Source organism: Paramacrobiotus metropolitanus, unplaced genomic scaffold (assembly GCF_019649055.1).
Source record: "Paramacrobiotus metropolitanus isolate TYO unplaced genomic scaffold, Prichtersi_v1.0 Parri_scaffold0000042, whole genome shotgun sequence".
NCBI classification, from domain to species: domain Eukaryota; kingdom Metazoa; phylum Tardigrada; class Eutardigrada; order Parachela; family Macrobiotidae; genus Paramacrobiotus; species Paramacrobiotus metropolitanus.
The window spans coordinates 437,375-461,566 of record NW_026570262.1 but is presented as its reverse complement, the minus strand read 5'-3'; the positions used below and the strand labels follow the sequence as shown (position 1 = coordinate 461,566).

The following is a 24,192-nucleotide window of genomic DNA, read 5'->3' as shown; positions in this document are numbered from 1 at the left end:
GTTTTCATTAGAAGAAAGGGCGTAAAAGAACGACGGATTTTTCTGCTCGTCATGGTTCTGAAAGCTGCGTCAGTAGCGCAAGTTCAAGCATCTTCTTTAATTTTAGGATACGGCAATCGTGCTGACCGCGTTAGGCAAATTTACTCAGTTCTTCAGCCGTGTCCCATCGATTCAGATCGATATCACGAATAGCAAACAACAAAGGAATGTGACTATCTAGCCGGGTACCAGAAGGACGTTGCAAGCAGCATGATGATTCTAGAGGTTACCGCGCTGTCCGATTACCAGTTTGACGTAGAAGATATCAAAAAGCTTCCGCCGGCAGTTAGGTCACTGCAGAAAAGCGAGTTGGACAACAAAGGCAGCCAGCTGAATTTGTATTTTGACAAGGTTAGTGCAAAGAAGGTTTTTTTGCGGTTGAATGTGACCCTGTGGGTACTCAGTCAAGGTAGAATGTCGAAGAGCAAGATGATCTGATACTGTCCTGTTTTCGTAGATGACATCTGCTGCCGTCTGCTTTAATTTGACGATGTATCAGACATACAAAGTGGAAAATTGGAAGAACCAAAGCATACAAATTTATGACTATTACAATCCCAAACATCGACGAATCCCAAACATTACAATCCCAAACATCGACAATCCCAAACATACCTCATGATTGTGCGGCATTCCAAACTGACCGATGACTAACAACGCATTTTCACCGGTCAAAAGATTAAACTTGAATAAGTTTATCGTGAAATAATTGGCTGAAGTGCACAAGCTGACTTAGCTTACGACTAGTCATACATCTCACAGTTGCAATCACTGGACACACTCTTCTAGTAATACTTCTAGCAGTACTTAACCAAGTGAAGGTTAACTGCAGTATTTGGTGACGCAAGCTGCGATTGCTGTTAACTTAAGGCACTGGTTGCCCCGCATGTGTCGGAGCTTCCAGGATATGAGCGATTCCCCCGACTCTCGAAGGCTTTCGTCCGGTTAACCGCTTCCGAGGAGCGATGGCTTGAAACGAGATAATGTAAACTGCTTGAGATCCACACGTTAATGTCAACAGCAGGACGAAAGCGTGCTGTACTGTTTCGTCAATAAAGCAGGAAAACAACGCTAGCCACACGCTCAACCAGATCAGTCCCATTAACGCGGTGGTTACGATTACTCCGTGAAAATGGTTTCGTGCAAATGTATGACCGGAGAGATTACTCCGCAATTCAATAAGTCGCTCAGGTTTGATTGAACCATGTCCATCCGCTTTTGCTATTCCGTTAATCAATGCTCTTTTCCCTAATTAAATCAATGAAATTGCGATCTTTATTATATGGTCCTGATATCTCGTAATGGAGTCGGGATCAGTTAGACAAGAAACCCAAAAACTGACTACTTACTGCATAGATAATAGAGCACTGCGCAGATATTTAGCAGAGCAACAGCGGAGACTGGAGCGATAAACGTCACCCAGGTAATCCATGGATGATCGCCATCTAACCAACACCTGCAAAATGACATAACACACTCCAAGAAACCACGTTGCACGGACGTTGCACCACAAAATACTTTAACAAATCTACTATTCCAAAATATTTTTACTCATCCAGAAAGCATTTAAATTTTGTTTCAAAGGTTCTTCTATTAGTACGGTGTCGATAAGTAATCTACATAAACCATGTAAATTTTAAGCTGTAAGTCACGCTATACTGCGGAGTCAAGCGCTTTGCAGACCCTACTGCCGCTTACCATTTTTCATGGCTTGCGTACCCATATCCACCAAGGATTCTGCTGGCCTCCACTGAATGATGACTGGCAGAAGCAATAAAGGGAAACAGCAGTGGAATGACTGAAATAAGGATTCCAAGTTCCAACAGTTCCTAATCGAACTGTTTAAAGGTCACTCACAAGTTGCGCCTAGCCACGCTTTCATCCTAAATCCGTTGTACGTATCCCCGGGAATGCTGAACGTTTTGCGTGCATACCGTTCGGGATAGCGTATCATCTGCAGCAGACGGAATGTTTCCACACCGGTCCAGGCCGCACTCATCAGGGAGAACCAGTGCACTAGAACGGCGGTGGCGAAACACGACGTCGGTCCACAAAGGTCCGGAGCAAACAGCATCAGCTGGGAGAAGGTCACAAAGAGGTACATCGCAAACAGCACTATCCATAGGCTAGTACGCGCAAAGGTATCCTCGTCGAAAACAATCTGGCGTCGACAAATTCGGAATCTGAAACGGTTCGTATAGCTTCTTTTTAACCAGGATAAACATGTACAATAGTTTCTCTTACGCAATAACAACCAGAGCAAAGAAACAGCACAACGCCGCAACAACTGCTGTGCTCGTGGTGACTACTGCGAGATCCAACGAGAACGTTTGCGTCGTCGGAATCTGTGATATGCTGCTGCACAAGGTTAACAGCAGTGAAAACGGTGTAAGATGGTCACATGTGCACTGTACAATGGTTCCCTTCCATGAGGGCAGTTTTGATGACATTCTGCAGCCATTAGTTGACCATTTCTTGGAAGTGTAGCCGAGAAACGTACAACCATGCCGTCTTCGAGCTCCATGGGCTTCCTAGTAAATCGAATTCATAGCTGATTATTGGATGACTTCGCTAAGTTCAGTCACTCTCACATACTTTGAATAACTTATCGATGTTGTGTTCAATCTGAATGACATTGGTTCCTTTCAGTGTCAGCTGCCGATTAACGGCTGCCAGTAAAACCAGAGGACTTGCAAATTCTTGTCGTGAGTTTTGCGTCGGGTGTTTTCCAAATCTGAATACCGGCATCGCGGAAAGGGAGAAGGAGAATGTGAATGTTCCATTGGGATTTCGTTCTGAAAATTAAAGTACAAGTACAGGAACTGCGAAGGCGAACGGTTAATTTCTGGATGAAGTATCTTTACTGACGAAATTTTTCGTATGCTTCCCGGAGAACATCCTTATTCAACGCAATCCTGGCTACCGCAGCTTTTTCACCACTGACATCGACCGAAAGCAATCCATTCTCAAAACGCTGTACATTCATTTCAGTGTATATATTCAGGTTAGCGAATTGTGCAGTGGAGTTCACTGCGAGGGCGTTTGCGAACGTTACCACTCGCGTAGTATTGAAGATATAAGGTTGCTCCTTTGGCGGGAGATTATTGTAAAGAATTTCCAAAGCCTGGTAAACAGCGGCGGCAGCATGAGGTCCATCTTCTCTTGAATCCGGTGGAATGACCTTTTTATTCTCTTCCGCAATAATGATAACGTCAACGATTTCGAGCATCATATTGACTGTGGCTTCCTGAGCACTATTGGGCAGACCATTGGGAATTGGCATTTCAGCAAAGTGCAAGAAAAATTCGGATATTATCTGGATATTGGAAAAGTTGACCTCAGTGTGCGAGCCGATTAGCAGATTTTGTGTCGCATTCAGTACATTTTGTGGAGACTGAACGTAATACCCATAATCACTGTCGTACAATGTCCGATTTGTAGCGTTTCTCAGCTCTTCCAAGAGAAAAACGGTAACCGTTATTTCGTCTGGGCTTGCTGTTGTTGCGGTCGATGATGGTGTCGAAGTTGTTGTTGCCGCTGTTGTTGTCCAACATGTGCCGTTTTCTGGAGAGCTATGCACCGCTGTAAAAAATTTTATTTTAAAATTTACGTGATCGCTCCTTATTGGTGAGCTACATAATTATATAAGTAAACGTCTCAGCTCGGTTCTTTCAAGCAGAAAAGTATCAGCTACAACGAAGAACTCACCACGTTCGATCTCCACGTCATCCACATAAATCTGGTTAGCTATTGTGTCGCTCCGGCATCCATCTTTATGGAAGGCAAAAAAATTAACGGTGAACCGTTGGCCTGCTTGCCGCCCAAAAACAACCTCAACCAGATGCCACTCTCGGACTCCACTAAAGTGTGTGTAATCGGCGGCACTTCCCCATAGCAGTTGTGTGGGAAACTCTTGAGATACTAGACTACCATCCTGCTCTATGAACACTTTGAGGTTATACTCGTCTACGGATGGACTGGAGGCTGCGAAGTACGGAACACTGTACAGGCAGTACCAAAATCTTAGCCGGAACACCGAGCAGGAAGCGGGATTCAGTGCGACACTGCGAAGTACGGCCATGGAATCGTTGTATAGTGCTGGCATGAAATAATTCGTTGTAGTGCACTGGGATATAGCAACGATATCACCTGCAAAACGGGATCTATTTGGAGCCTGTACATTGGATTTTAGGCCAAAATGCTCTGTGGTAAAATAGTAATTGTGTCAGTTCAAAACTCTACAGTCTGCAGAGACGTACGTTGCATTGTGATGTTGTCAACGGAAGCCGTCTTAATATCGAACTGATACTTATAATACGGCATTCCTCGAAACCAGACCCGTCCTGCTGGCACATCGCTGCACGCGTTTAACACTGAGCCGTCATTGTCGGGTTGGGCCGCTGTTCCCATAGTGCACGATGTCTCTGTCATCCAGTTGTAGCAGGGATATGGAAGCGTGCACCCCGCCGACAGATCCTTAGTAAATCCTTTATTCTGGTCACGACTGCTCGAAACTGCATCTGCATTTATAGAAGAAAAAACCAACCATAAATTTACCACATCTGCCACGAATTAAATCGCAAGTTCACAACAGTTATTGCACTTGTACGATTATAAGAAAGATTTTTTTGAATGATACTAGATCGTCTGGAAAGCGTTTGTTGATGCCACTTTTAGTTAGTGCAAAGTATAGCGCGATAATCACAGTATTTTAGAAATTAGTTAGGGTGTCTGCTTTACGTTGTGTATCTGAAGTCACTGATTCCGTTGAAGCCACTGCAAACCATATGCAGACATAAATGATGATGCCAGCTGCAAAGACCGCATCGTATTAAAATTTCAGCTCCGACGTGGTAAAGTAAATAAATAACGTCTCAAACAACATGTAGGAGTTTCAAGTAGGACATACCGCAAGTAACTGCTATGGCAGTCAGAAGAGAAGAGAACATCTGTTGCCGACAATAATTCCCGTATTCCATGGCTGATGGCTGCTAGAGCGGTGATGTAGCAGATGCAACTTAACACAATCAGAATCGGTTAACAAGACAAACTCAAGATAAGTTCACAAAAGTTTGACTTCCATCTTTCGCTCTCCAGAACTTTTCGAAAAATCTTTTTAATAAGCAGCTTTAGAAATGAAGATACACGTTTTTGCTGCGATAAGTTTCGCGTCTCTTCGTCACAGTCAGCGCTGAAAACCTTGGATGCTGCAAGTTGCTGCCAAAACTTTCATGCTTTGATTAAGATTATTTGGCGATTTTAGCTAATTTCTTGAACTAACTCATTCTTCTCGTCAGTTAGTTTAACAAACTAATATCATAGATAAACACGCGCGGCGGCTTTTCCGTTTGCATAACATCAACAGATAAGATTGTCATACACTTCATATGCGTGTCTGCGTTATCTAATTGTTTTCTCTGTAATTATACTGTTTACGTACTAGCCTATTGCGGCTCATCGAGTGATGCGGAACTTTAATTTGGATGCCAAATGAACTATTTGGTTGAGCAAAAAAATAAGTTGTTGCGTAAACAGCTGCCGAGGTACAAATGTCTGGAATGGGATACTTACATGGAATGGGATACCGTAATTATCGAATTTGTGGCTCCCCCCGCAATAAAAGCCCCCCTGAAATAAGCCCCCCTCCCCGATCCTGTTTGAAAAATAATGCCACCCCCCCCCCCGAAATTACGCCCCAGGGGGCCGTTATTAAATGTCAAGCGCTGCGAAATGATAAGTACACCGCAAATTTCTTCCTAACTATTATTGAAATCTGATGGGTAAACAGTAAACGGACATCAACATAATGTGGTGTTTGTTGAGAAACAGTTGCTTAGGTAAGAATATGCTCCAGAATGTGTGTTCGTAAGGTCGTGTAGTTGTATAAACCGGTAACTATTGCGTTCAGTTTCACTAGAACAGAATGCGCAGTTATTTGAAATATAATGCCCCCTTCCAAAATATGCCGTTTGAAAAGTAATGCCATCCCCCGAAATTAAGCCCCCTCCCCGAAATAAGCCCCCTCCGCCATAACCTTCGAACTATTTGCACCCCAGGGCCACGAATTCGATAATTACGGTACATGCCGTAGTGAAGAAGTCAGTGCATTTCTGTTGCTGGTCGTAAATATGAAAGCGAATGAATGTTGTCTAAACGGTTCACCATGTGTGGCTACCTGTTCTGACGAGCTCACCAAGCGGATAGCATGACTAGACACTTTTATCGGAGGCTGCCCATTCTATTTCTAAACTTGATTTTAGTTTTGTTTCTTCTTCCGTTCGTACGGGACGTATTAATAAAGTAAGGCCTGCGATGTGGCGGCAGAGTGAATTGGTGTTTCTCGATCCTGGTAATCGTAATCATAGCTGCTTCGTGACCTCGCATCCTTTTCCAACCTGAACAGTCGACTGCTCCCTGGAAGCGCTGTATAAGTAGTTCCAGTTGAGATGCTTTATGAGCATCGTTTTAATATTGAGCGACAATATTCATTAAATTTCAGAATGGCTGCGCCTGATAAGAAAGTATCGAAATAAAAAGTCATTTCCAATTAACACGGGAAGAAACGGTACCAGGCGGGTACCTAACACATACCTAAACTAAGCATAGTTAGCAGTTCGCACGCACATTCTAATTACCAATTTTCTCAAAATCAGCGGCAAAAAACATTCAACAAGACCAAAGTTCGTTGGTGACGTTAGAGCGGATTAACAGATTGCGGAAAGCACCAGGAACCACGCTTCGAAGCGTAGCGGGTACCATGTTCTAAGGGAATCATGTTTAGGATGATCTGTGAAACAAACTATAGTTTGCTGTGGGTGATTCGTTGAGCAGACGATCCCGCCTGGGACTCACAAGTCTGGTCAAAATAGTGCTTATAGTCTGGTACAGCAAGTAACAGAACCAATTAAAACATTACAGGAAAGTTTGAGATTTCGCTAAGGGCTGGTAAGTCTTATCAGAACCACAGCCAAACAAATCGTTTTCAGACTGAATTTGCGGGTACATACATATGGCCCAGCTGGCAGTCAACGGCGCTTCAGCTTCATGACCACACAGCCACAGCCGAACTTGGCCTCAGGCAATCGGCATGCATGCAGCATCCAGCGGTCAGTTTCTTCGTCATATACTTCAATGGTGTCATGCCCGTCCTCCTCACTCCCGCGTCCACCGAGAACGTACAACTTCCCGTCCAGGCAGACGCAGGCGGGGTATTTTCGCGGCTTCAGCAAATCGCCTGCCACCATCAAAGTGATCAAACACGGTTGGCAATGCGATGTCCGTGAACGTGCACAATCGGCAGACGGAAAACGCTCACCTTTTCCTCACCCACTGATTGGTCACGCAGTTGTACGCATCCACGTCCGCACGACCGTGAGAATGCAGATGTCCACCTAAAACATTTTCCGCAGGAAATTACTAAACATAAAACGTGTAATTTCAACCCTAGTCCAGCTCAGCCTTCCCGTATTATGTAGTTCTTCAGACCACGCGGGACGACAACGATTTCACTTTTCTTCAAAGGTAAAATTTCTTCTATTTAATGACGTAGTGCTGCCGCGTTGCTGTGAAGTATGTGGTAATACAAAAGCATACTAGTACAAGATACGTCGGTCTACACCGTAGCGAGGTGGTGAGGAGAACAAAAAGTATAACAGTAACATGTAGGAAGCTGGGACAGCAACAGTAACACGACAGTTTTTGTTTTGTTAAATATTTTGTTAAATATTTTGCCGCCTATCAAACAACAGCACACAGAGAATCAGTATGGCCGTAATGCGGGATAATGCTCCTTGCGTTCAGAAACGTTCTGTATAATGACTGTATTGGTAGCAGGTATATTATGTGCTTAAGGAATGTACTGCGTGATTAAGTTTAACCAATGTTTATTTTTGTATAACCTAATAAAAAAATACAAAGCGTACCCAAAACGTAGATTAGCCCGCTGGCAGCCACAGAGGCAACGCACACGCTGCGTGCGGTCGGCATGTCGGCTAGTCTGCTCCACGTATCGACTGCGGGTTCGTAGGCAAACGCCGACGATGTCGCCCTTGCTATTGCAGCACGACCACCGTGATGGCCATAGTTCTCCGTGCTATCTCCGCCAAACGCATACAACCGCCCGCCACACGCCACCAAGGCCGGATAAGCCAGACCAACGGGAAGAGGGGCGGCGGCGCTCCAGGAATCCACACTGGGATCGTACACCTCCACGGACGCCAGCATTTCAGCCGAATACAGACCGTACCCACCGACGGCATAAACACGACCATCCAAGGCGGCCAGGCCTTCGGCATGGCGTAGTGTTTGCATCGGGGCGATGCTGTGCCATGTTCCGGACAGGTCGGTGTAGCGGACGTCGCGTTGAATGGTTTTGAGGCCGCGACGGGTGGAGATTATCATCCAACCTGGATCCGCCAGCACTGCCGTGCACAGCTCCACCCTGGTTGGCAAATCCTGCAGGCGCCACACGGTCGCTGTCGATGGGCAGAAAACGTCTACCGTCGCCACTACCTTCCCATCCACACCGTCACCGCCCACGCAGAGGATCACTTCCTGCGCACCTGACACCAAGAATAACATCACTAACTGAACACTTTTTCATCTTTAGTGATACTGGAATGTTGTGGGTATCTTCGGTCCGACTGTAAGCGAACTGTTGCGATTCATGGGGAGGAAAATTTGCTAACTTACTGGAGAAGCGCTGCATGACTGCTACTTCTTTCCTTGAGCAACATTTCAGCATAAGGACATTTCGGCATAAAATCAAGATTTGAAATATCGAAGAAATGCGTATAGAAGTACGTGAACATTTTAGGAACTCAAAGAAATGTAAAACCCGTAAGAAAGCTAGAGACACTACAGATTTAAAAAAAAACGTTGGAAATGATTTCATTAAAATGCAAACCAAAAAATATTTTTTGCGACGCATTAGCATGCCGAAATGTATGTACAGTATGCTGAAAACGCCTGAAAAGTCTTAAACAAAGTTGTAGTTTGGCTGTCATGAAAGGAGCGTTACAGATGTATCCACTATCCAGTTAACTAACCTTTTAGCTGACCGTTTAGCTGACCTTGTTAACCTTTTAGCTGACGGGAAGACAGCGACTTCGACTGTTTTTTAACGATTAAATTTCAATTGTAGAAAGTAATACGGTGTCCCCGCTGCCTTGCACTTTTTATTTTTCTGGCTATTGCCTATTAAAGAACTATAACCTATTAAAGAAGTAGAACGCATTATGAAACCACATCAATGCTGCACCATGCGGCTGATGGTTACCGATCGAATGTCGCGGTGTACTGTTCTGCATGTCACGGGTCGGCATTTCGTCGACTAGACAGGACGGCATCAGCGTCGCTACACTTCCGAGGACCTGCGAGTAGGCGAACCGACACTGGGCGCTGAGCAAGGCAGCGCGAACACCCTTCAAGACGGCGAGCACGTGCGCCAGTCGTCCGGGACGGTCGTGATCCAGCCAGCGCAGCACAGTGTGCAACACCTGATCCTCGCTGCCCACGTCCACGTCGTCCGACACGATCACTGCAGTCAGCTATAAATGCAGAAACGGCACAGTTTACCTAAGCGAAATTCCGTTTCCGCTGCATGTTTTCACTGAAGAAAGCTTCACTACATGGTTCTGTGTTCGTGCCTAACTTTCTGGACTGCTTATCGCCAAGTTTATAACCGAGCAGACACGCCACCTGTTGGGAGTCCATCTCCAGAAACTGTTTGTCCTGCGACAAGCGCACGAAGTGTCGGCGTATTAAGCTCACGGCGGTGGCAGCCAGTGGAGGGTTGTGGTGATTAGAAGCTAGTGCATACACGGTCAGGCAGTTGCACAGGCGCATGTGCTGCTCCACGTAGTTCCAGCAGAGCCGGACCACCGGTTCCATTTGCAGAAACTGCGCGGCAATCAAGATGGACGCCGCGTTGTCAGCGTTGAGGCTAAGATCCAGCGTGTAGGCGTACTTTACTAACCTACCCGCGAACCAAAATTAACAGGTAAACAGTGACAACAAAAGTAAAGAACTGTGTCACGCTGCCACTCACTCGTTCAAGGTGCGACTGTCGATGTTGCGCAGCTGGAATATTGGTTGCGACGAGTCTTTCCAGTCCTGGGTGAAAACGGTCCGAAAGTAGGCGCTATGCACGCTGAGGACGTTGCGATGGCAAGGAATGCCCACTGCGGATTCTTCGCAGCCTTTCAGTATGACATCGCATAGCGTCCCTGTCGACTGCAGTTCACGCAGACCGCGCAGGAATCCTTCAGCCCGACAATCATGCAGAGGTCGCTCGGCAGGGCCTGGCTCCCACATCCTTCAGAAATCAAAATGACACGGAATGTAGTCAATGAAGGATTTGCTTGTAATAGTAACTAGTAAGTGCACTAGTATAATGAACTAGTTAAGTAACTAGTTAATAATCGTAAGTAACTAGTTAATAATGAACAATTAAAATTTAAAACATTTGCTGAACGCATTTTAATCTTTTTACTTATTGTAATTTGTCACTGGGAATTGTGAAATGTGAGAGCAAAAAGCCAAAAACACATGCGATGACGCAAAAACACAGGCAACCTCCTCAAACCGGCAGTTACTAGTACGGTTTTATTCGAGCAGCTGAAGTTGCAAGTGTAAAAAAGCTACAGGTGCCGTTTTTGCTTTTCCAGTTTTGATATCGAAGTTGCATCTACAATCCGGTTTAAATTATGCAAGTCATACTTGTCCATCAATAACTGTTCTACCCCCTAGTAGGGCCCCTACTGCTCCTCCTTGACTGTTTGCAGTGCCATACTGAATGATGTCCAGTTCCAGCAGTTCTGGAGATCATCCTCCTCACCGTTGTCTGGCTGAGTTCCTGCGCGGACTGCGTGAGCAGCAGTCGACAGGGACCCTGTGCGATATCGTCGTGCAGGGATGCGAAGAGTCCGCGGTGGGCATTCCCTGCCATCGCAACGTCCTCAGCGTGCACAGCTCCTACTTTCGGGCCGTCTTGACGCAGGACTGGAAGGACTCATCGCAACCAGTATTTCAGCTTCGCAACATTGACAGTCACACCTTGAACGAGTGAGTACAATGTAATTTCTGAAGATGTTCAGTCATTACTGTACTGTTATCTTATTAAATATTCGAAATTGTAAATTAGAAATTGCGATAATTTTTGGTCGACTGACTAGTTTGGTCAAATACGCCTACACGTTGGAGGTGGACCTGAACGACGACAACGTGGAACGCGTCGTGATTGCCGCGCAGTTCCTGCAGATGGGTTCGCTGGAGTTGCTCTGCTGGGAGTACGTGGAGCAGCACATATGTGTCTCCAACTATCTTGCCGTCTATGCACTGGCCTCCAACCACCACCATCCCCGTCTGGCCGCGGCAGCGCTGGAATTGATCCATCTCAACTTCCTGCAGGTGGCGCAAAGTCAGGACTTTCTGGAGCTGGACGCGCAACAGGTGACATAGGAATAAAATATGACGGAAAGACTGTTCTGAACTATCCAGTTGGTAGCGTTCTCAATTAAACTTGTTTGCAGCTGATTGCACTGCTGGCATCGGATAACGTGGAAGTCTTCAGCGAGGATCAGGTGTTGCAGGCGGCGCTGTGCTGGCTGGATCACGACCGTCCCGGACGACTGGAGCACGCCGCCGCCGTTCTGCAGATGGTCCGTGTGGCCTTTCTGAGCGAGCAGTGTCAACTGGAGCACTCGATAATCCTCACCAGCGCACTTAGGGTTACGCCACAGTGCCCGAGTCAAACAGCCGATGAGACGACGCCGAGCGCCAATCCACGGCCTTCATACGGTAAGGATCGACCGTCTTGTCGCAGTGATTTGCGGTGTACCATGGGAATTCCTTGTGCAATTGATGTGTTTGGCGTCAGGAGCACGGGAAGTGATTCTGTGCCTGGGCGGAACCTGCCAGGATCCGGTGGGCAGCGAGGAAGCCTCCGTGGACGTCTTCTGCCCGTCGATCCCGGCCGTGTGGCGCTTGCGGGATCTGCCCGAGCTCGTCGAGTGCTGCTCGGCGGCGATGCTGGATCCCGGCTGGCTGCTGATCAACAGCATGCACTGCGTCGGGACCGTACGCCGCAACAGCCACTACACCGGCCTGCGCCGCGAATGGCACGAGACGGGCCGAGTATCCACACTGCGCCAAGCGGGCGCGCTGGCCGCCCTGGACGGCCGCATCTACGCAGCCGGCGGTTTTAGTCCGTATGGCCACGGGATGGTACCATTGTCTTCCGTGGAGGCGTACGATCACAAGAGCGATTCCTGGAGCGCCGTGGCCGCGCTGCCCGTCGGGCTGATCGGTTTAGCGATGGTGGCGTGTGAGGGGCGGTTGTATGTCTTCGGTGGAGGCGGCCCGGAGAGCATTTCCAATGCTGCGTTCTCCTACGATCCCGCAGCCGACGCCTGGAGGCGACTGGCCGATATGCCGACCGCACGCATCGGTTGCCGAGCGTGTGTGGCTCCCAGTGGACTGATTTACGTCACCGGTAGGTACAACAAGGCAGTGCGGCGTCAGTACTGGGTACCATGGAAGGGCTGGATAACCAAATGAGATTTTCGTGTTGTAGTTCTTTGTGTCTTCTTTTCATTATTCTGTGCTTGAAGTATGATTTGACCAATAAAGTGAGGAATTAAGATAAACCATCATAGTTCACTGTTCTATGGTATTGTCGCCATGTGAAACTGGTAATTATGGTTTAGGTGGAGAAACGTGGGATAATGCACTCCGTGTGCACGTGGAAGCGTACGACCGTGTTACCAATCAGTGGCAGAAGAAAGGTACGTGTGTATCCTGACATCTGTTGTCGGAACACCGACAGGCGACAAGTATCTTAAATCTACCGGGCTACATCGTCATTTCTGACCACAGGCAATCTGGTGGAGGAGCGTTCGAGTCACGAGTGTGTCAGCGTGGGTGGGAGGCTGTACGTCATCGGCGGGTTCTTTGCCGAAGGGGTGTACCAGGACAGCATCGAGGTGTACGACGAGAGACGGACAGCTGGGCGCTGCATGAATGCCGGCTGCCGCAGGCCAAGTCCCATTTTGGCTGCGTGGTGATGAAGCTGAAGCGCGAATAAAGAGGCCATCGGCGCGCCAGTTAAAAGCGTAATGTGCACTTAACTCCTAACCTTTGATGGATGGGATGATGAGAGGCGGATTGGTTCACGTTACGTCGGGAACGGTCGGGTGGGAATGGTATACTGTACGTGCGGTGATGCATTGCTTTCTGTCCTGGTCGTAAAAAATTCTTGTTATACTGACTGGATGACTTTTGTTTGGGATTGCACAAGGTTGCGATTTGCGGAGTTCGAGCTAACTTTTTTGTGGTAAATGTTCTTGGTTTTGTGGGGGAAAATGAAAATATTTCTGAAATGGAGAGTATTTAATTGCGGGTTGTCTGTATTTCTTTACGTGTTGCGTAAATACCATGCAGAGCAAAATAATTGCGGGCCAGAGGACATCTCCGTAGCACTAAGTAAGGTGACATGTATAGCAAAGTGCAGTAAAAGGAAAAGCATGAAATGACAGAATGGAAACTAACGATCGAATCTCGATTGCTGCTCACTTCCGATCGCTGCTTGAGCTGGCCAGGTAATCCCCCCCCGTAGCGGTTTTCGAATTTAACCCACTGACGCCCATTGGTGTTGGGGCGCAACAGGGTCTTCAAAATGTTTTTCTTAATGAACAAGAGCAATTAACCACTATCTGATAGCGTAATTAGCGTTACGAGACCTTACAGCAGCAATAAAAAAACAAACCAAACTGGAATCCAAAGTCCCTCAAGAACCACGAGGTCGCGAAAGTCGCTAATTTCGAACTTTCTGACCTCCCGAAAGTCCTGATAATTAACTAATTAGTCATTAAGTCAATTAATTTGAGATAATTCAGTAATGTACTATCAGTGATGCTTTATTAAAAAATAACAATTATCGGTTCTGAAAGTTAAACAGTGGATGGCCACAGTCCATCGAAAACTCGTGTTGCGTGCAGACACCATTGGGCATGTATGGTCCTGAAGTACGGGCGTGCGCAATTTCGACACTTTTATAATTATGTAAATCGGATAAGGTCTTGTTTGTTCGGTCTTCTAACAAGCTGCACATGGTTCTGCTTGCCAGAACTTTTTCAAAAACAATTTAGTTGGGCGGCACCCTGGGCGGTCGGCTATCTCCCTCAAACAAACGAATCGGTGGTCGTTTCTGGACAATCAAACCTTCAAGATAACCGAGCGTGGTAACCTTGTTTCGTAATTTGCAATAGTGCATTGCCACTAATCGGCATGACAACTCTGCAGTAGGCCATTTGCTCTTGCGATCTGCAGTTTACACCAACCGGACCTTACAGCTGTGTAGACGTGCAGGAAACAAAATACGTCAGTGTCCTGTAACCGTGGATGATAACAACTCCGATAAACAAACAGCCGGTAGTTAGTAGTGACCTTTGCGCCACGTGTATTAATAACTTCCCGCTGATGATGCGTTCATGATGGCGGCTGCTGCTCCCAGAACTGCTGATGTGAGCTTTCGCGCACCACTACCGCACGTGCTACTGGACTGTCCGATGTCCGATTCAAACGCAGGGGCAACATCCATGAAAAGTGCAAGCATCCACCAGGCATGCAGTGTAAAGGCAGCTCGGCGTGGCATAAAGACTGTTACGTGATATGGTATACGACATGTAATGGCTATTTTGAGAACAGGATTGTTGAAAATCGCTGTAATTGTTGTGTCTAGTTGTCCACCATTCACTACATCATGCAAAAACCGTTTCTTTTGTTTTACAGTTTTTGCTGACCAGCGGTCAGTTTACTGACCACTGCAATACCCGTGTTTTGAAGCCTAAGCCTCTTTATGGACTATAGGATAAACGTTTTTGTTTCGGTCAGCTGTTGTTCGCCGAATTATTATAGAATTAAACGTTTTCATGACTAGGACCGTCTGCGCCCAATGGTGTTGCTAAACACCCATGTCACCGCCGGTGACCTATGGTCAGTACAGGCACACAAAAAAATCCCTTTCTAAATTGAATTTTTTCATCGGGAAATCCCAGTTTTCACGAGAAATCTCCCACCCAATTCGGGTAGTGAGCGTTGGAGGGTTAACTGGCGTTTTTACTTCAGAAAACTGCCGTATTTCCATCTTCCGAACTTGAACACCCTTGTTAATTAGCGACATCAGTCCACCATGCCACCATGGACGCTCAGAACTGGTACTGATTTACCGGCTGCCAATCTGGACATGAAGAAGCATATCTTTCCCGGTTTTTTATATGATATTGTGTAGCGTAAATTATCAATTAATTTTTCCACGTTAATATCAGCCAACTCCTCACGCCAGAAAATCCTTCCCCCAGCATGGAATAAGCTTCCTTCCTCCGCACTGGTAAGGTATCAATCTTTCCTTGGTAACTTCACCGCAGCTTCAAATAAGTATCTAATGGACACTGAAATACTAACTGCGGAATAAAGGTCAGGTTAGACCTCACTTGTTTATCGTCGTTAATTATTTTTATTTCCAATTATACACGCCGATACAGACTTCACAGCAATTTTAATGCATAAGCAAACCGCAGCCAATAATACTCGATTTGAACAAAGGAAGAACGACACAAAAGATGTCTAAAATTAATCAGAACTATGTAGAAGCAAGACCAAAAGGTCCATTTACTGGCATTGATTATGTGGATTGTTCTGAATGATAAGGAATGGCATTCTCCTCAGCTTGAGCCTCTATGTTAGCCAAGGATAAACAGAGCGTCAGAGAGAACTTATTTGCGAAAAGTAAAAATTTATGTGGAAAACCGTTACATTCAGCTACTCGTTTCCGGGTCCAGTAGTACTTGTCTGTGGCTGTGTGGAGCAATTGTACCGGTCGTCGGATGGGTTGTCCACTGCGTAGTTAAATAGACTGCCCACTTTATACAATTCCCCTAAACCATACTCCTGGCGTAGAAGGGGATTTCGATCCAGCCATAGCCATAACCAACGGTTCTTTATATCGCAATGTAACTTGATCATTGCGTTGTAGCTCTCGGTGTTGCTAAAATACCGATTGTCGCTCTCCATATCCAGCAACTGTAGATTGGGCAGATCAATAAATGTATCGCGCTCGACAGAAGCAACTGCGCTGTGTCGAAAAGTAATTATCCGCACATTCCGTAATTCAGCACAATCGATCTTTTTCAGAATCAATAAGCTTTCACAATGCAAGAAGGTCAATCCAAAAGGTTAACCAAATCAATTTCTGCAATTCGGGATGTGATGTTTGGCGACTTGCTTATTAACTTTAAAACTACGATTTGTTGTCCAATTAAACCAATCGCGTCTGGTGCGATGAAGTCGTCGTCCTCAATGAAGGCCAGTACAGCACGAAAGGGACTGCGCTTTTTTATGGCTAAGGCTTGTTTTACGAAATCCTGCAGCATCATTCGTTGGAATACATAGAAACGGTTTCGTCACAAAACTGCAGGAATCATTTGCCACTCGTTTTACGTACCTGCTTTGTCGCCTTTGAACTCCAGCAGGAAAGTGTAATATGAGAATTAATAACTGTCGAGCTGTCATTTATGCTTAATCCCATTTTGACAAGGTACGACTTCCAGGCAGTTATCGCTGCACTCTGCCTTTTAGGTCCCTGGCGAACGCTTCTGCAGGTGACGGCAGTCGGATAAAGCTAGCGACTTTGGTCCGCAGTAATTCGTGGGCCGGGCATTGCACTCGCGCAACGTCATCGGAGTTAAGTCGAAATTCAGGGTGAAATTAAAGGTCTGTGGATCCAATCCGAAAGTTGCTTAAAAGAAGGGAAAATATTTCAGTCGTACGCACTTATAAATGTAACAAAGCGTTCGCGGCAGGATACATACATAATTATGTGTACATCCACATATATTAACAGCTAAAGGGTTGTATTTGTAATACATTGTATATGTATCACATATGCAGACCAGTAGACCAGATAGCAACAGATGAGCATGTGAAAAAACTGTGCAGTTTTTATCGCACTATCCCGCACTATTTTTAAACTGGACGTTAAACAAAACAAGGTTGTGGAATTTTTATTACTTGGGTGGTGGTGTAATAATCGATTATCGGAAATTAAAGGAAATCACTTAATCAGTTAGGGGTTTGTCAGCAGAAGATCAGAACTTGCGAGTCGTTGAGTTAGAATTTTTTTATCAATATTCACCATACCTCCGATTTGCCACAAAAAAAGCGGTATAAGAATTATGAGGCGCGACATGGTCCGTAAATCATTAGATAACCAATGGTCTTTCGCACAAATGCGCCAGTATTAAATTTTACACAGCAGCAATTTGACAAGGGCTCGGACGGAGAATTCCAACTTAAAAATATATAAATTTGGATAATGATCGACGGAAGGCGAGTGTGAATTCGGCCTGGACAGATATGAACCGTTTCAGAAACAAATAGGTCTGATTTGATTTGTTTAGCTTGGAGTTCGCGTGATCGGAGACGCTTTCCCGGAGGGAAAATTAAACTGCATGCGTTCAACCGTTGGTACAATATTGAAAGAATTTCGCGATTTGCCTCGAGGACAATGGGTACTTTATACGGTACATACTACCCTAATACGCTGCATTCCTGAATTACACATGTCATGTACAGCACATGATTACCTAAATCGTACATCAGAATCAGATACAAAAATAACATTGAGTGACATCCTAGTCTTGCTTGTTAGCAAACCAATCAGAGCATCACTTTGGTATCAAATTATGTACGTAAGCTGAAACAACCTTTTGATTTCGATTTATTTCTATCTGAAATACGATTTCGCCTACTTCTTGATGGCCGGACTGGGCCTAATATACGTACTAAAACGTCGCCAGCCACGTTGAGCTGTTCATTTTTAACTTTAGCTTTGCGTGTTTCCATTTTTTTCTCTCTCGCCCCACCACTGCAGCACTGGTTTGCTTGTTGTTCTCGACTGCATTTCGAAATAAAGGGCAAGGAGTAAGGGTGCACCAGCAGGACGGATGGGTCACCGCGAACGCATGGGCAGGTCAAGCACGTTGCCTGCGTGGGTGCACCTTGTGTCTCTGCTCCGAAAGCTCACACCTCTCCAGACCGCGCCGAGTTAGAGAGGCCAATATTATTTTGCATACCCGTTAGAATCTTTGCACGATTCGTGTACACGATGCAGGTTTCTCAACCGATTTCGATAGAGTCGCTCGTTTTGGGGCGGATTACGGTAGTGAGGTACGTTTGGTCATAAACTGTACGGTCTCGTGGCAAGCGGCTACGATTGAGAAGCGCACGTACAATACCTAAAGTCTGGGTTTAATGGTGTTATTAAAGTGTTCGTATCAAGGTTATACATGTGGTGTTAATCAGCCGTTATCAATACCGCTCGCGTACAGCTAATGTGTATTAATTTTGAGTGCTAAAATTAAAAGTGATAATTTGTTCGGCATAGTAGTCAATTAAACAAAAATGCATGCACAAGGCGTATGTACTATGTACAGTTTTTCGGTGTTATCGTTCAGTGGACTGAACGTTAAACCGGTTTATCTCTGCCGTTCAGCTGTGCACTCGTACGGCGCATCTTCCATTCGGCTGTTTCCGCAACTGATAAAAACTGCAACCTTGTCAACAACTTTTGCCTTTTTACTGCACAGCCAGTGTTTGTCACATTCAACACATTCTTCTTTACGATACAACATAGTTGCAACTTCCAAGGAACTCCACAAGAATGGGAGGGAAAATCTGGTCCTGGAAGGACTGGTTAGTGTGCCTGCTGCGGCTATACATGGACATAGTCTCCGACTTCCTGTTCGGCGTTTATAACCGTATTTTCGGCTCGACACAACGCCTGCCACCCATCCGCTCTGATCTCCTCCGCCAGAGCGCCACCGCCCTGGTGCGGCGTATCCGTGCCGGCGAGCTAACCAGCGCCGACGTGGTGGAAGCCTACATCCAGCGCATCCGGGATGTCAACCCCGCCATCAACGCAGTCGTCGCCGAGCGCTTCGAGGCGGCGCGTGCGGACGCCCGGGAGCTGGACCGACGTCTGCGCGACACCGGCTTCGAGAACTTGGACGACGGGGAGTTCTCGGAGGCTCGCAAACCCCTTCTTGGCGTCCCTATCACTGTCAAAGAGTGCCTGCAGGTACAGGGTATGCCGCAGACCGCGGGGGCGGTGGCCCGAAAACACGTGGTGGCGGAGGCTGATGCGGAGGCGGTGCACCGGTTGCGCAGTGCCGGGGCCATCGTTCTCGCATTGACAAATATCTGCGAGATCTGCATGTGGTGGGAGACAGACAACAAAGTGTACGGACGGACCCGAAACCCGTATGGCGTTAACCGTTCGGTGGGCGGGTCGTCCGGTGGAGAGGGCGCCATTATCGCCGCCGCGGGGTCACCGTGCGGGATCGGGTCGGATATTGGCGGGAGTATCCGCATTCCATCCTTCTTCTGTGGGGTCTTCGGCCACAAACCCACGCGGGCGTTGACGCCGCTGACGGGGATGTTTCCGGAAAGCAGTGAGAACACGGCGCGATTCAACACCGTCGGCCCGTTGTGTCGGTACGCGGAGGACCTTCAACCGTTCTATAAAGTACGTTGTATTGTTCATAGCCAACCTGCAGTAATGAATAAACGGTACGAATTCCAGGTTGTATTGGGACCGGAAGCCAAGACGTTATCCTTGGACACTATGGTGGATCTGTCAAAATTGCGCCTGCACTACATCCTGCAGATCGAGCACCCCTTCGTCACGCCGGTGCGTAGTTACATTAAGGGAGCGGTGCGGAAGGCCGTCAACCACTTGGCAACCAAGCACCGCGCCAAAATCATCCCGGAATCGCAGATTAAGGACCGATTGGAAGCCTTTTGCTACACCGCCGAATTTTGGACGGCCGAAGTTATTCATGATCCCAACCATTCCTTCTCGGCGGACATGCTGAATGGAGTCGGGAAGTTGCAGCCGCGTGCGGAATTTTTCCGATGGATCCGCGGCCGCTCGGAACACACGCTGCCAGCTATCCTTCTGGCCGCTATGGAACAAGCCACACCCACTGACCAGAACCGGTATTTATCGGAATTGATGTATACTTTATCTATTAGCGTGCACAATTAAGTGCGACGCACACTACTAAGAAGCACTTAGCGATTGTGAGCGTTTAAGCCGGAAATGATTGTAGGAAGCACTGGAGCAAAGTGCGCGATGACTTGGAAAAGGAGATCGTGGACATTCTAGGCAACGACGGCATTCTTATTATGCCCACGCATCCTCGCACGGCGCCCTACCAGAACCAGCCTAAAGCGATGCACCTCAACACTATCTACACAAGTAAGTGTGTTCGAAGTATTTACTAGCTACGTGTATAAGGCACTGTCGATACACAGAACCGACTACCAAAACAAAATTCTTATAGTGCTGTTTGGATACTTAATTAAAATTTTCACTACTCTGAAACAATTATTGAAATTGTTTGCTGTGCAGCCCTCTTCAATGCCCTGGGTCTGCCGGTGACCCATGTGCCGATGGGCCGGGACGGGTTGGGACTGCCGTACGGCATTCAGATCATCAGCAGTCACTACAACGATCATCTCACGCTGGCGGTGGCCTGTGAGCTGGAGAAGACGTTCGGCGGCTGGCGAGAGCCGACTTAAATTGGAGCAACATGAGCGGTGCGATGTATGTGGATTCGTGTGTTTCTTGACCTTCCTGTACTTTCTGTATTTCTGTTCGCTGTCCTTCGTCCTAGCAACTTCCTGTGCTTCTTCTGTTCTCTGGTTACGGTTCTTGCCAATACATTCAGTCGGTTCTCTGCTCAGTTGCGATACACATTACAGTCCTACGATACGAATCCAATTCCATATCATACCTACAGTACACATATCCTAAGATCTCACAACCGGTTGCCGGTCTGCCGCTATATATGATTGCTGGCTGTTAAGCAACTGAGCAGTTTTTTTCAGGACCGAGTAATTTCATGTCGTGACCTGAATTTTAGACTATCTAGCTAAAAGGTTCTATCGTTATTTTTTTCTGTCTTGCACGGAGCACAAGCCCACGGGGCGAGTTTGTTATTACCGAATGCCGGCTTTAATTTTGCTTTGGCATTCACTGCTGCCTTTAATATGCATCGATCCTGTTTATAGAAACGGTTTCTGATCCTGTCTGTAAACTCTACATTTCTACAGAAAGTTCGCTTTTTGTTAGTAATAGCCGAAATGTTGTCATGCGGAGAAATTCATTTCATATGCACGAAGGTAGAAAAGCACAAACCAAAGAGCACAAACTTTAACATCTCGTTTGCTATGATCAAAACATTTCCCAGTCATCTGCATTCGTTGCACGACTTCTGTCGTTTTATGTCCCGAATTCCGGACGGCCATGCAGCCACAAAACGATTTGCTGCCCCACAACCTGCCCCATTTCATCGAGGATCGCTTGTTCGATAGCGGTAGTAGCGCCCAGCGCTGCGGCCGTATTCAGCGCATGTCCAATCCAAGCTGCAGTTTGGATGTAGTGCTGCATTCCGCCCTGAGCGTCCACACACTGCTGCACTGACTGCGATTCGTAAAACTCCAGCGCAGTGTCAGTCTGCATTAAGCAGACCATGGTTTCCACGCCGGGATTATCGCCGAGACATTGCACGACTGGATCGTGAAACAGAAGGTTCTGAAACTGCTGCGACACGGACAATGTATTGATAACCATCGTCAGTGCCCATCCAAATCCTGTGGCTTCGTTGATCATGGTAGCTAAAAAACGCAGATAATAATCTTATTCCATGTAATTCTAGTAAATAATAATTTTGTAGATGTAGTCGGCATTAGCTGCTATTTCGTAGAAGCTGGATTACGAAGAACGAGTACACAGTACTGCATACGCGCCACACCATAATTCAAAGCCAGAAAACAGCTGCGACATTCAGTACTGTTTCTCTGTCAAACCGTCAGAACAGAAGACAAGACCGTTAGCCAAAGTTTCGGCGGTAAAGCGGACGCCCACTTTGTTACACGATAAAACCATTTTTTCAACCTTCACTCAGAATTTCAGAAAACCAGTTTTTCACCTTATACGAGTATGTCGCACTGCTCTCGCTCGTTTTTATACATATTTGCACTTTAAGCAATAATTTGTGGAGGAATGAGAATATTGTCCTAAATACAGAGTAGTACCATCGTTTTCAAATTTAGTTCCATAAGCTTAATAGTATGGGATTGCGTACAAAGCGCACAACCGGCAAGAAGGCTGCTTTCGAGCAGACGAGACGAGGGAAATTTATTTAAGTAGAGTTCTCTACAGCATCACTTACTCTGCTCGATTTTGATGTCATCCACAGCAATCGCTCTAACGGGCGCCTGACACTCATTGTCGTGGAAAGCGTGCAACCCAACGTTAAACGGCTGGAAACTGCGTCCAAAAACGACCTCAACTGACTTCCAACTTCCCGGTGTGAAACTGCTATAATCGGCTTGTGTTCCCCAAATTAACTTCAACGATCCCGGAGCCACCGGAACTCCTACACCATTGCCTCCGTTACCCTGTCCACCTGGGCCGGTGGGACGCGGCGGCGGTGCCCTTTAAATGCAGTTGCATCATTAAATGCGCGTTAAGAAGCGAACATCGCTAACTTACTTGTCCAGTGGGAAATCTTCAATGAAAACTTTAAGGTTAAACTCGTCGTGGGGAGTGCTGGAAAATGTGGGATGATCAGCCATCGTGTACCGGAACGTTAGTCGATAAACCGAGCAGGCTTTGGGCCACACGGTGAAGCTGTTTAAGGGTGTTACTGATACCGGGAGCAGTACAGTGGAAATTTGGTTTTGGGTACACTGAGAAACCGCAGCGATGCCGTCTATCGGACAAAGTACTTACGTAAAACAACATGATCTTCAATTAGTGCACATACTCTGCAGTAGTCAAAGTGTCAAGCCTACCGGTATCAAACGGTGACTGTACGATATCGAACAGGTACTTGTAATACGGGTCAGCGCGGTACCAGTAGCCGATAGTTGATGGATTTGAGCACGCTGTGATGGCCAAGCCATGCCCAGATTCATCAGCTGGCTGAACAACCGTACCCATATCGCAGCTGCCCAGTGTTACCCAACTACAACAACAAAGTTAACATTCTGAAATTTGTTCAATACGCCAATAACTGAAGAACGTCGTACTTTGTGTTGCGGATCGCCGATTGGTTTAGCTTCTGCAGTGCAGCATCATGCAGTGCTCCTGTAAAAAGTCTAACGTTACAGTTACTGTGAATAGTAAACCGATATGATGATGGCGGAAAACTCGTGCTCACTAACTTCGCAAAACTCCGGAATGCTCCTGTCCCGATACAACCAACACCGCGAAAGTTATAAAGCAGAGCACAGTCAACATTTTCTACTTGCTGCTACACTCGGCGTCGTTCAATATACATACACCAAAACCAGTTTGATCCAGAGGGCCGTCAACTGCAGTTTGCAAAACGTTTCCTATGGGGCGTCATATCTGACGCAGAGATGCACGTCTTATATAATAGCGGCTACCTGGTGCAGTGTCGTAATTTCCGATAACGCTATCGCATGTATCCGCTTCCATACAGGAATTCCTTTGAGCATACTGTTGTCTCTCCGGTTACCGATTAAATTATTTCAACACTAACCTTGACCTGGACGATACTATGAAATGATAAAGTGCGGCTGCGTAGGAGATGCACAGCCCTGGCGCCAGGTAAGCAGTACACAAAGGTTACGGCAATACAAACGTGCAGAGGTCGACCGCTGCGAGATCTCAACCAACCTAACGAAGACACTACCGAAATAAAATAATGTAAAAACACTGGTGACAGCTACGATAACCTGCAGTGGTGGCAAAAAAGGGGGATAACATGTCAATATCGTCAAAGAAAATAATTAGGATGGAAAAGGGAAAAGGAATTAGGATTTTGTAAAAAGACCAATGTAATATTATTGGATTACTTATTAGCAGTGAACAATACGATGTTCTATTGTTTTACGTGTGCCGGGCGTTGCGTCACGGACGGACAGGGTCGACGGGATTTTATTTTTAAACCACATCACAATAAGGTTTATTTTCGACTTGCTGTAATCAGGATGACAAAATACAAACAAACTTATGTGTTATACATACATACAACTTATGTGTTAAGTTTTGCAGTTTGT

At 46.4% G+C, this 24,192-nt stretch overlaps 5 protein-coding genes across 5 annotated transcripts; 2 read left to right on the top strand and 3 right to left on the bottom strand.

Moving 5' to 3' along the window:
* Nucleotides 1–601: 601 nt before the first annotated feature.
* On the bottom strand, nucleotides 602–7,176 carry LOC129590752 (uncharacterized). Its single transcript, XM_055486122.1, has 12 exons — nucleotides 7,047–7,176; nucleotides 4,949–5,030; nucleotides 4,780–4,851; nucleotides 4,299–4,559; nucleotides 3,748–4,188; nucleotides 2,908–3,621; nucleotides 2,635–2,834; nucleotides 2,284–2,570; nucleotides 1,897–2,222; nucleotides 1,738–1,837; nucleotides 1,389–1,495; nucleotides 602–1,287 (listed from the first exon to the last, which is right to left on the bottom strand). Exons 2-12 carry the CDS (start codon nucleotides 5,016–5,018, stop codon nucleotides 905–907), a joined length of 2,961 nt encoding a protein of 986 aa, XP_055342097.1. The 5' UTR covers nucleotides 5,019–5,030; nucleotides 7,047–7,176; the 3' UTR covers nucleotides 602–904.
* Nucleotides 7,135–17,435, bottom strand: LOC129590755 (kelch-like protein 18). The gene is made up of 8 exons (XM_055486124.1): nucleotides 17,236–17,435; nucleotides 16,541–16,834; nucleotides 10,088–10,354; nucleotides 9,739–10,015; nucleotides 9,317–9,587; nucleotides 7,962–8,600; nucleotides 7,355–7,430; nucleotides 7,135–7,273 (listed from the first exon to the last, which is right to left on the bottom strand). The coding sequence occupies exons 2-8, from the start codon at nucleotides 16,606–16,608 to the stop codon at nucleotides 7,192–7,194; spliced, it is 1,680 nt and encodes a 559-aa protein (XP_055342099.1). The 5' UTR covers nucleotides 16,609–16,834; nucleotides 17,236–17,435; the 3' UTR covers nucleotides 7,135–7,191.
* Nucleotides 10,715–13,387, top strand: LOC129590753 (kelch-like protein 3). The gene is made up of 6 exons (XM_055486123.1): nucleotides 10,715–11,103; nucleotides 11,214–11,490; nucleotides 11,571–11,838; nucleotides 11,918–12,532; nucleotides 12,747–12,824; nucleotides 12,916–13,387. Exons 1-6 carry the CDS (start codon nucleotides 10,835–10,837, stop codon nucleotides 13,101–13,103), a joined length of 1,695 nt encoding a protein of 564 aa, XP_055342098.1. The 5' UTR covers nucleotides 10,715–10,834; the 3' UTR covers nucleotides 13,104–13,387.
* A 1,206-nt stretch (nucleotides 17,436–18,641) lies between the features above and the next one.
* On the top strand, nucleotides 18,642–21,548 carry LOC129590756 (fatty-acid amide hydrolase 2-like). The gene is made up of 4 exons (XM_055486125.1): nucleotides 18,642–19,621; nucleotides 19,679–20,094; nucleotides 20,208–20,356; nucleotides 20,510–21,548. Exons 1-4 carry the CDS (start codon nucleotides 18,758–18,760, stop codon nucleotides 20,677–20,679), a joined length of 1,599 nt encoding a protein of 532 aa, XP_055342100.1. The 5' UTR covers nucleotides 18,642–18,757; the 3' UTR covers nucleotides 20,680–21,548.
* Nucleotides 21,190–23,508, bottom strand: LOC129590757 (uncharacterized). The gene is made up of 6 exons (XM_055486126.1): nucleotides 23,332–23,508; nucleotides 23,197–23,254; nucleotides 22,960–23,132; nucleotides 22,658–22,877; nucleotides 22,335–22,600; nucleotides 21,190–21,777 (listed from the first exon to the last, which is right to left on the bottom strand). The coding sequence occupies exons 1-6, from the start codon at nucleotides 23,405–23,407 to the stop codon at nucleotides 21,383–21,385; spliced, it is 1,188 nt and encodes a 395-aa protein (XP_055342101.1). The 5' UTR covers nucleotides 23,408–23,508; the 3' UTR covers nucleotides 21,190–21,382.
* Between the last annotated feature and the right edge of the window lie 684 nt (nucleotides 23,509–24,192).

Bases quoted from the DNA above. Each gene is read 5' to 3' on its own strand.
- LOC129590755 (XM_055486124.1), bottom strand. From the start codon at position 16,608: ATGACAGCTCGACAGTTATTAATTCTCATATTACACTTTCCTGCTGGA. The intron at 9,588-9,738 runs GTGGCGTGTCTG...CTGCATTTATAG, and splicing joins TGGAGATGGACTCCCAACAG to CTGACTGCAGTGATCGTGTC. The intron at 7,274-7,354 runs GTGAGCGTTTTC...TGATGGTGGCAG, and splicing joins AATCAGTGGGTGAGGAAAAG to GCGATTTGCTGAAGCCGCGA.
- LOC129590753 (XM_055486123.1), top strand. From the start codon at position 10,835: ATGATGTCCAGTTCCAGCAGTTCTGGAGATCATCCTCCTCACCGTTGT. The intron at 11,491-11,570 runs GTGACATAGGAA...ACTTGTTTGCAG, and splicing joins TGGAGCTGGACGCGCAACAG to CTGATTGCACTGCTGGCATC. The intron at 11,839-11,917 runs GTAAGGATCGAC...GTTTGGCGTCAG, and splicing joins CAATCCACGGCCTTCATACG to GAGCACGGGAAGTGATTCTG.
- LOC129590757 (XM_055486126.1), bottom strand. From the start codon at position 23,407: ATGTTGACTGTGCTCTGCTTTATAACTTTCGCGGTGTTGGTTGTATCG. The intron at 23,133-23,196 runs GTACGACGTTCT...TTGTTGTTGTAG, and splicing joins TCGGCGATCCGCAACACAAA to TTGGGTAACACTGGGCAGCT. The intron at 22,878-22,959 runs GTAGGCTTGACA...TTTGTCCGATAG, and splicing joins ACAGTCACCGTTTGATACCG to ACGGCATCGCTGCGGTTTCT.
- LOC129590752 (XM_055486122.1), bottom strand. From the start codon at position 5,018: ATGGAATACGGGAATTATTGTCGGCAACAGATGTTCTCTTCTCTTCTG. The intron at 4,852-4,948 runs GTATGTCCTACT...CGGTCTTTGCAG, and splicing joins TGCCATAGCAGTTACTTGCG to CTGGCATCATCATTTATGTC. The intron at 2,571-2,634 runs GTATGTGAGAGT...TCGATTTACTAG, and splicing joins ACATCGATAAGTTATTCAAA to GAAGCCCATGGAGCTCGAAG.
- LOC129590756 (XM_055486125.1), top strand. From the start codon at position 18,758: ATGGGAGGGAAAATCTGGTCCTGGAAGGACTGGTTAGTGTGCCTGCTG. The intron at 20,095-20,207 runs GTATTTATCGGA...AAATGATTGTAG, and splicing joins ACACCCACTGACCAGAACCG to GAAGCACTGGAGCAAAGTGC. The intron at 20,357-20,509 runs GTAAGTGTGTTC...TTTGCTGTGCAG, and splicing joins CCTCAACACTATCTACACAA to CCCTCTTCAATGCCCTGGGT.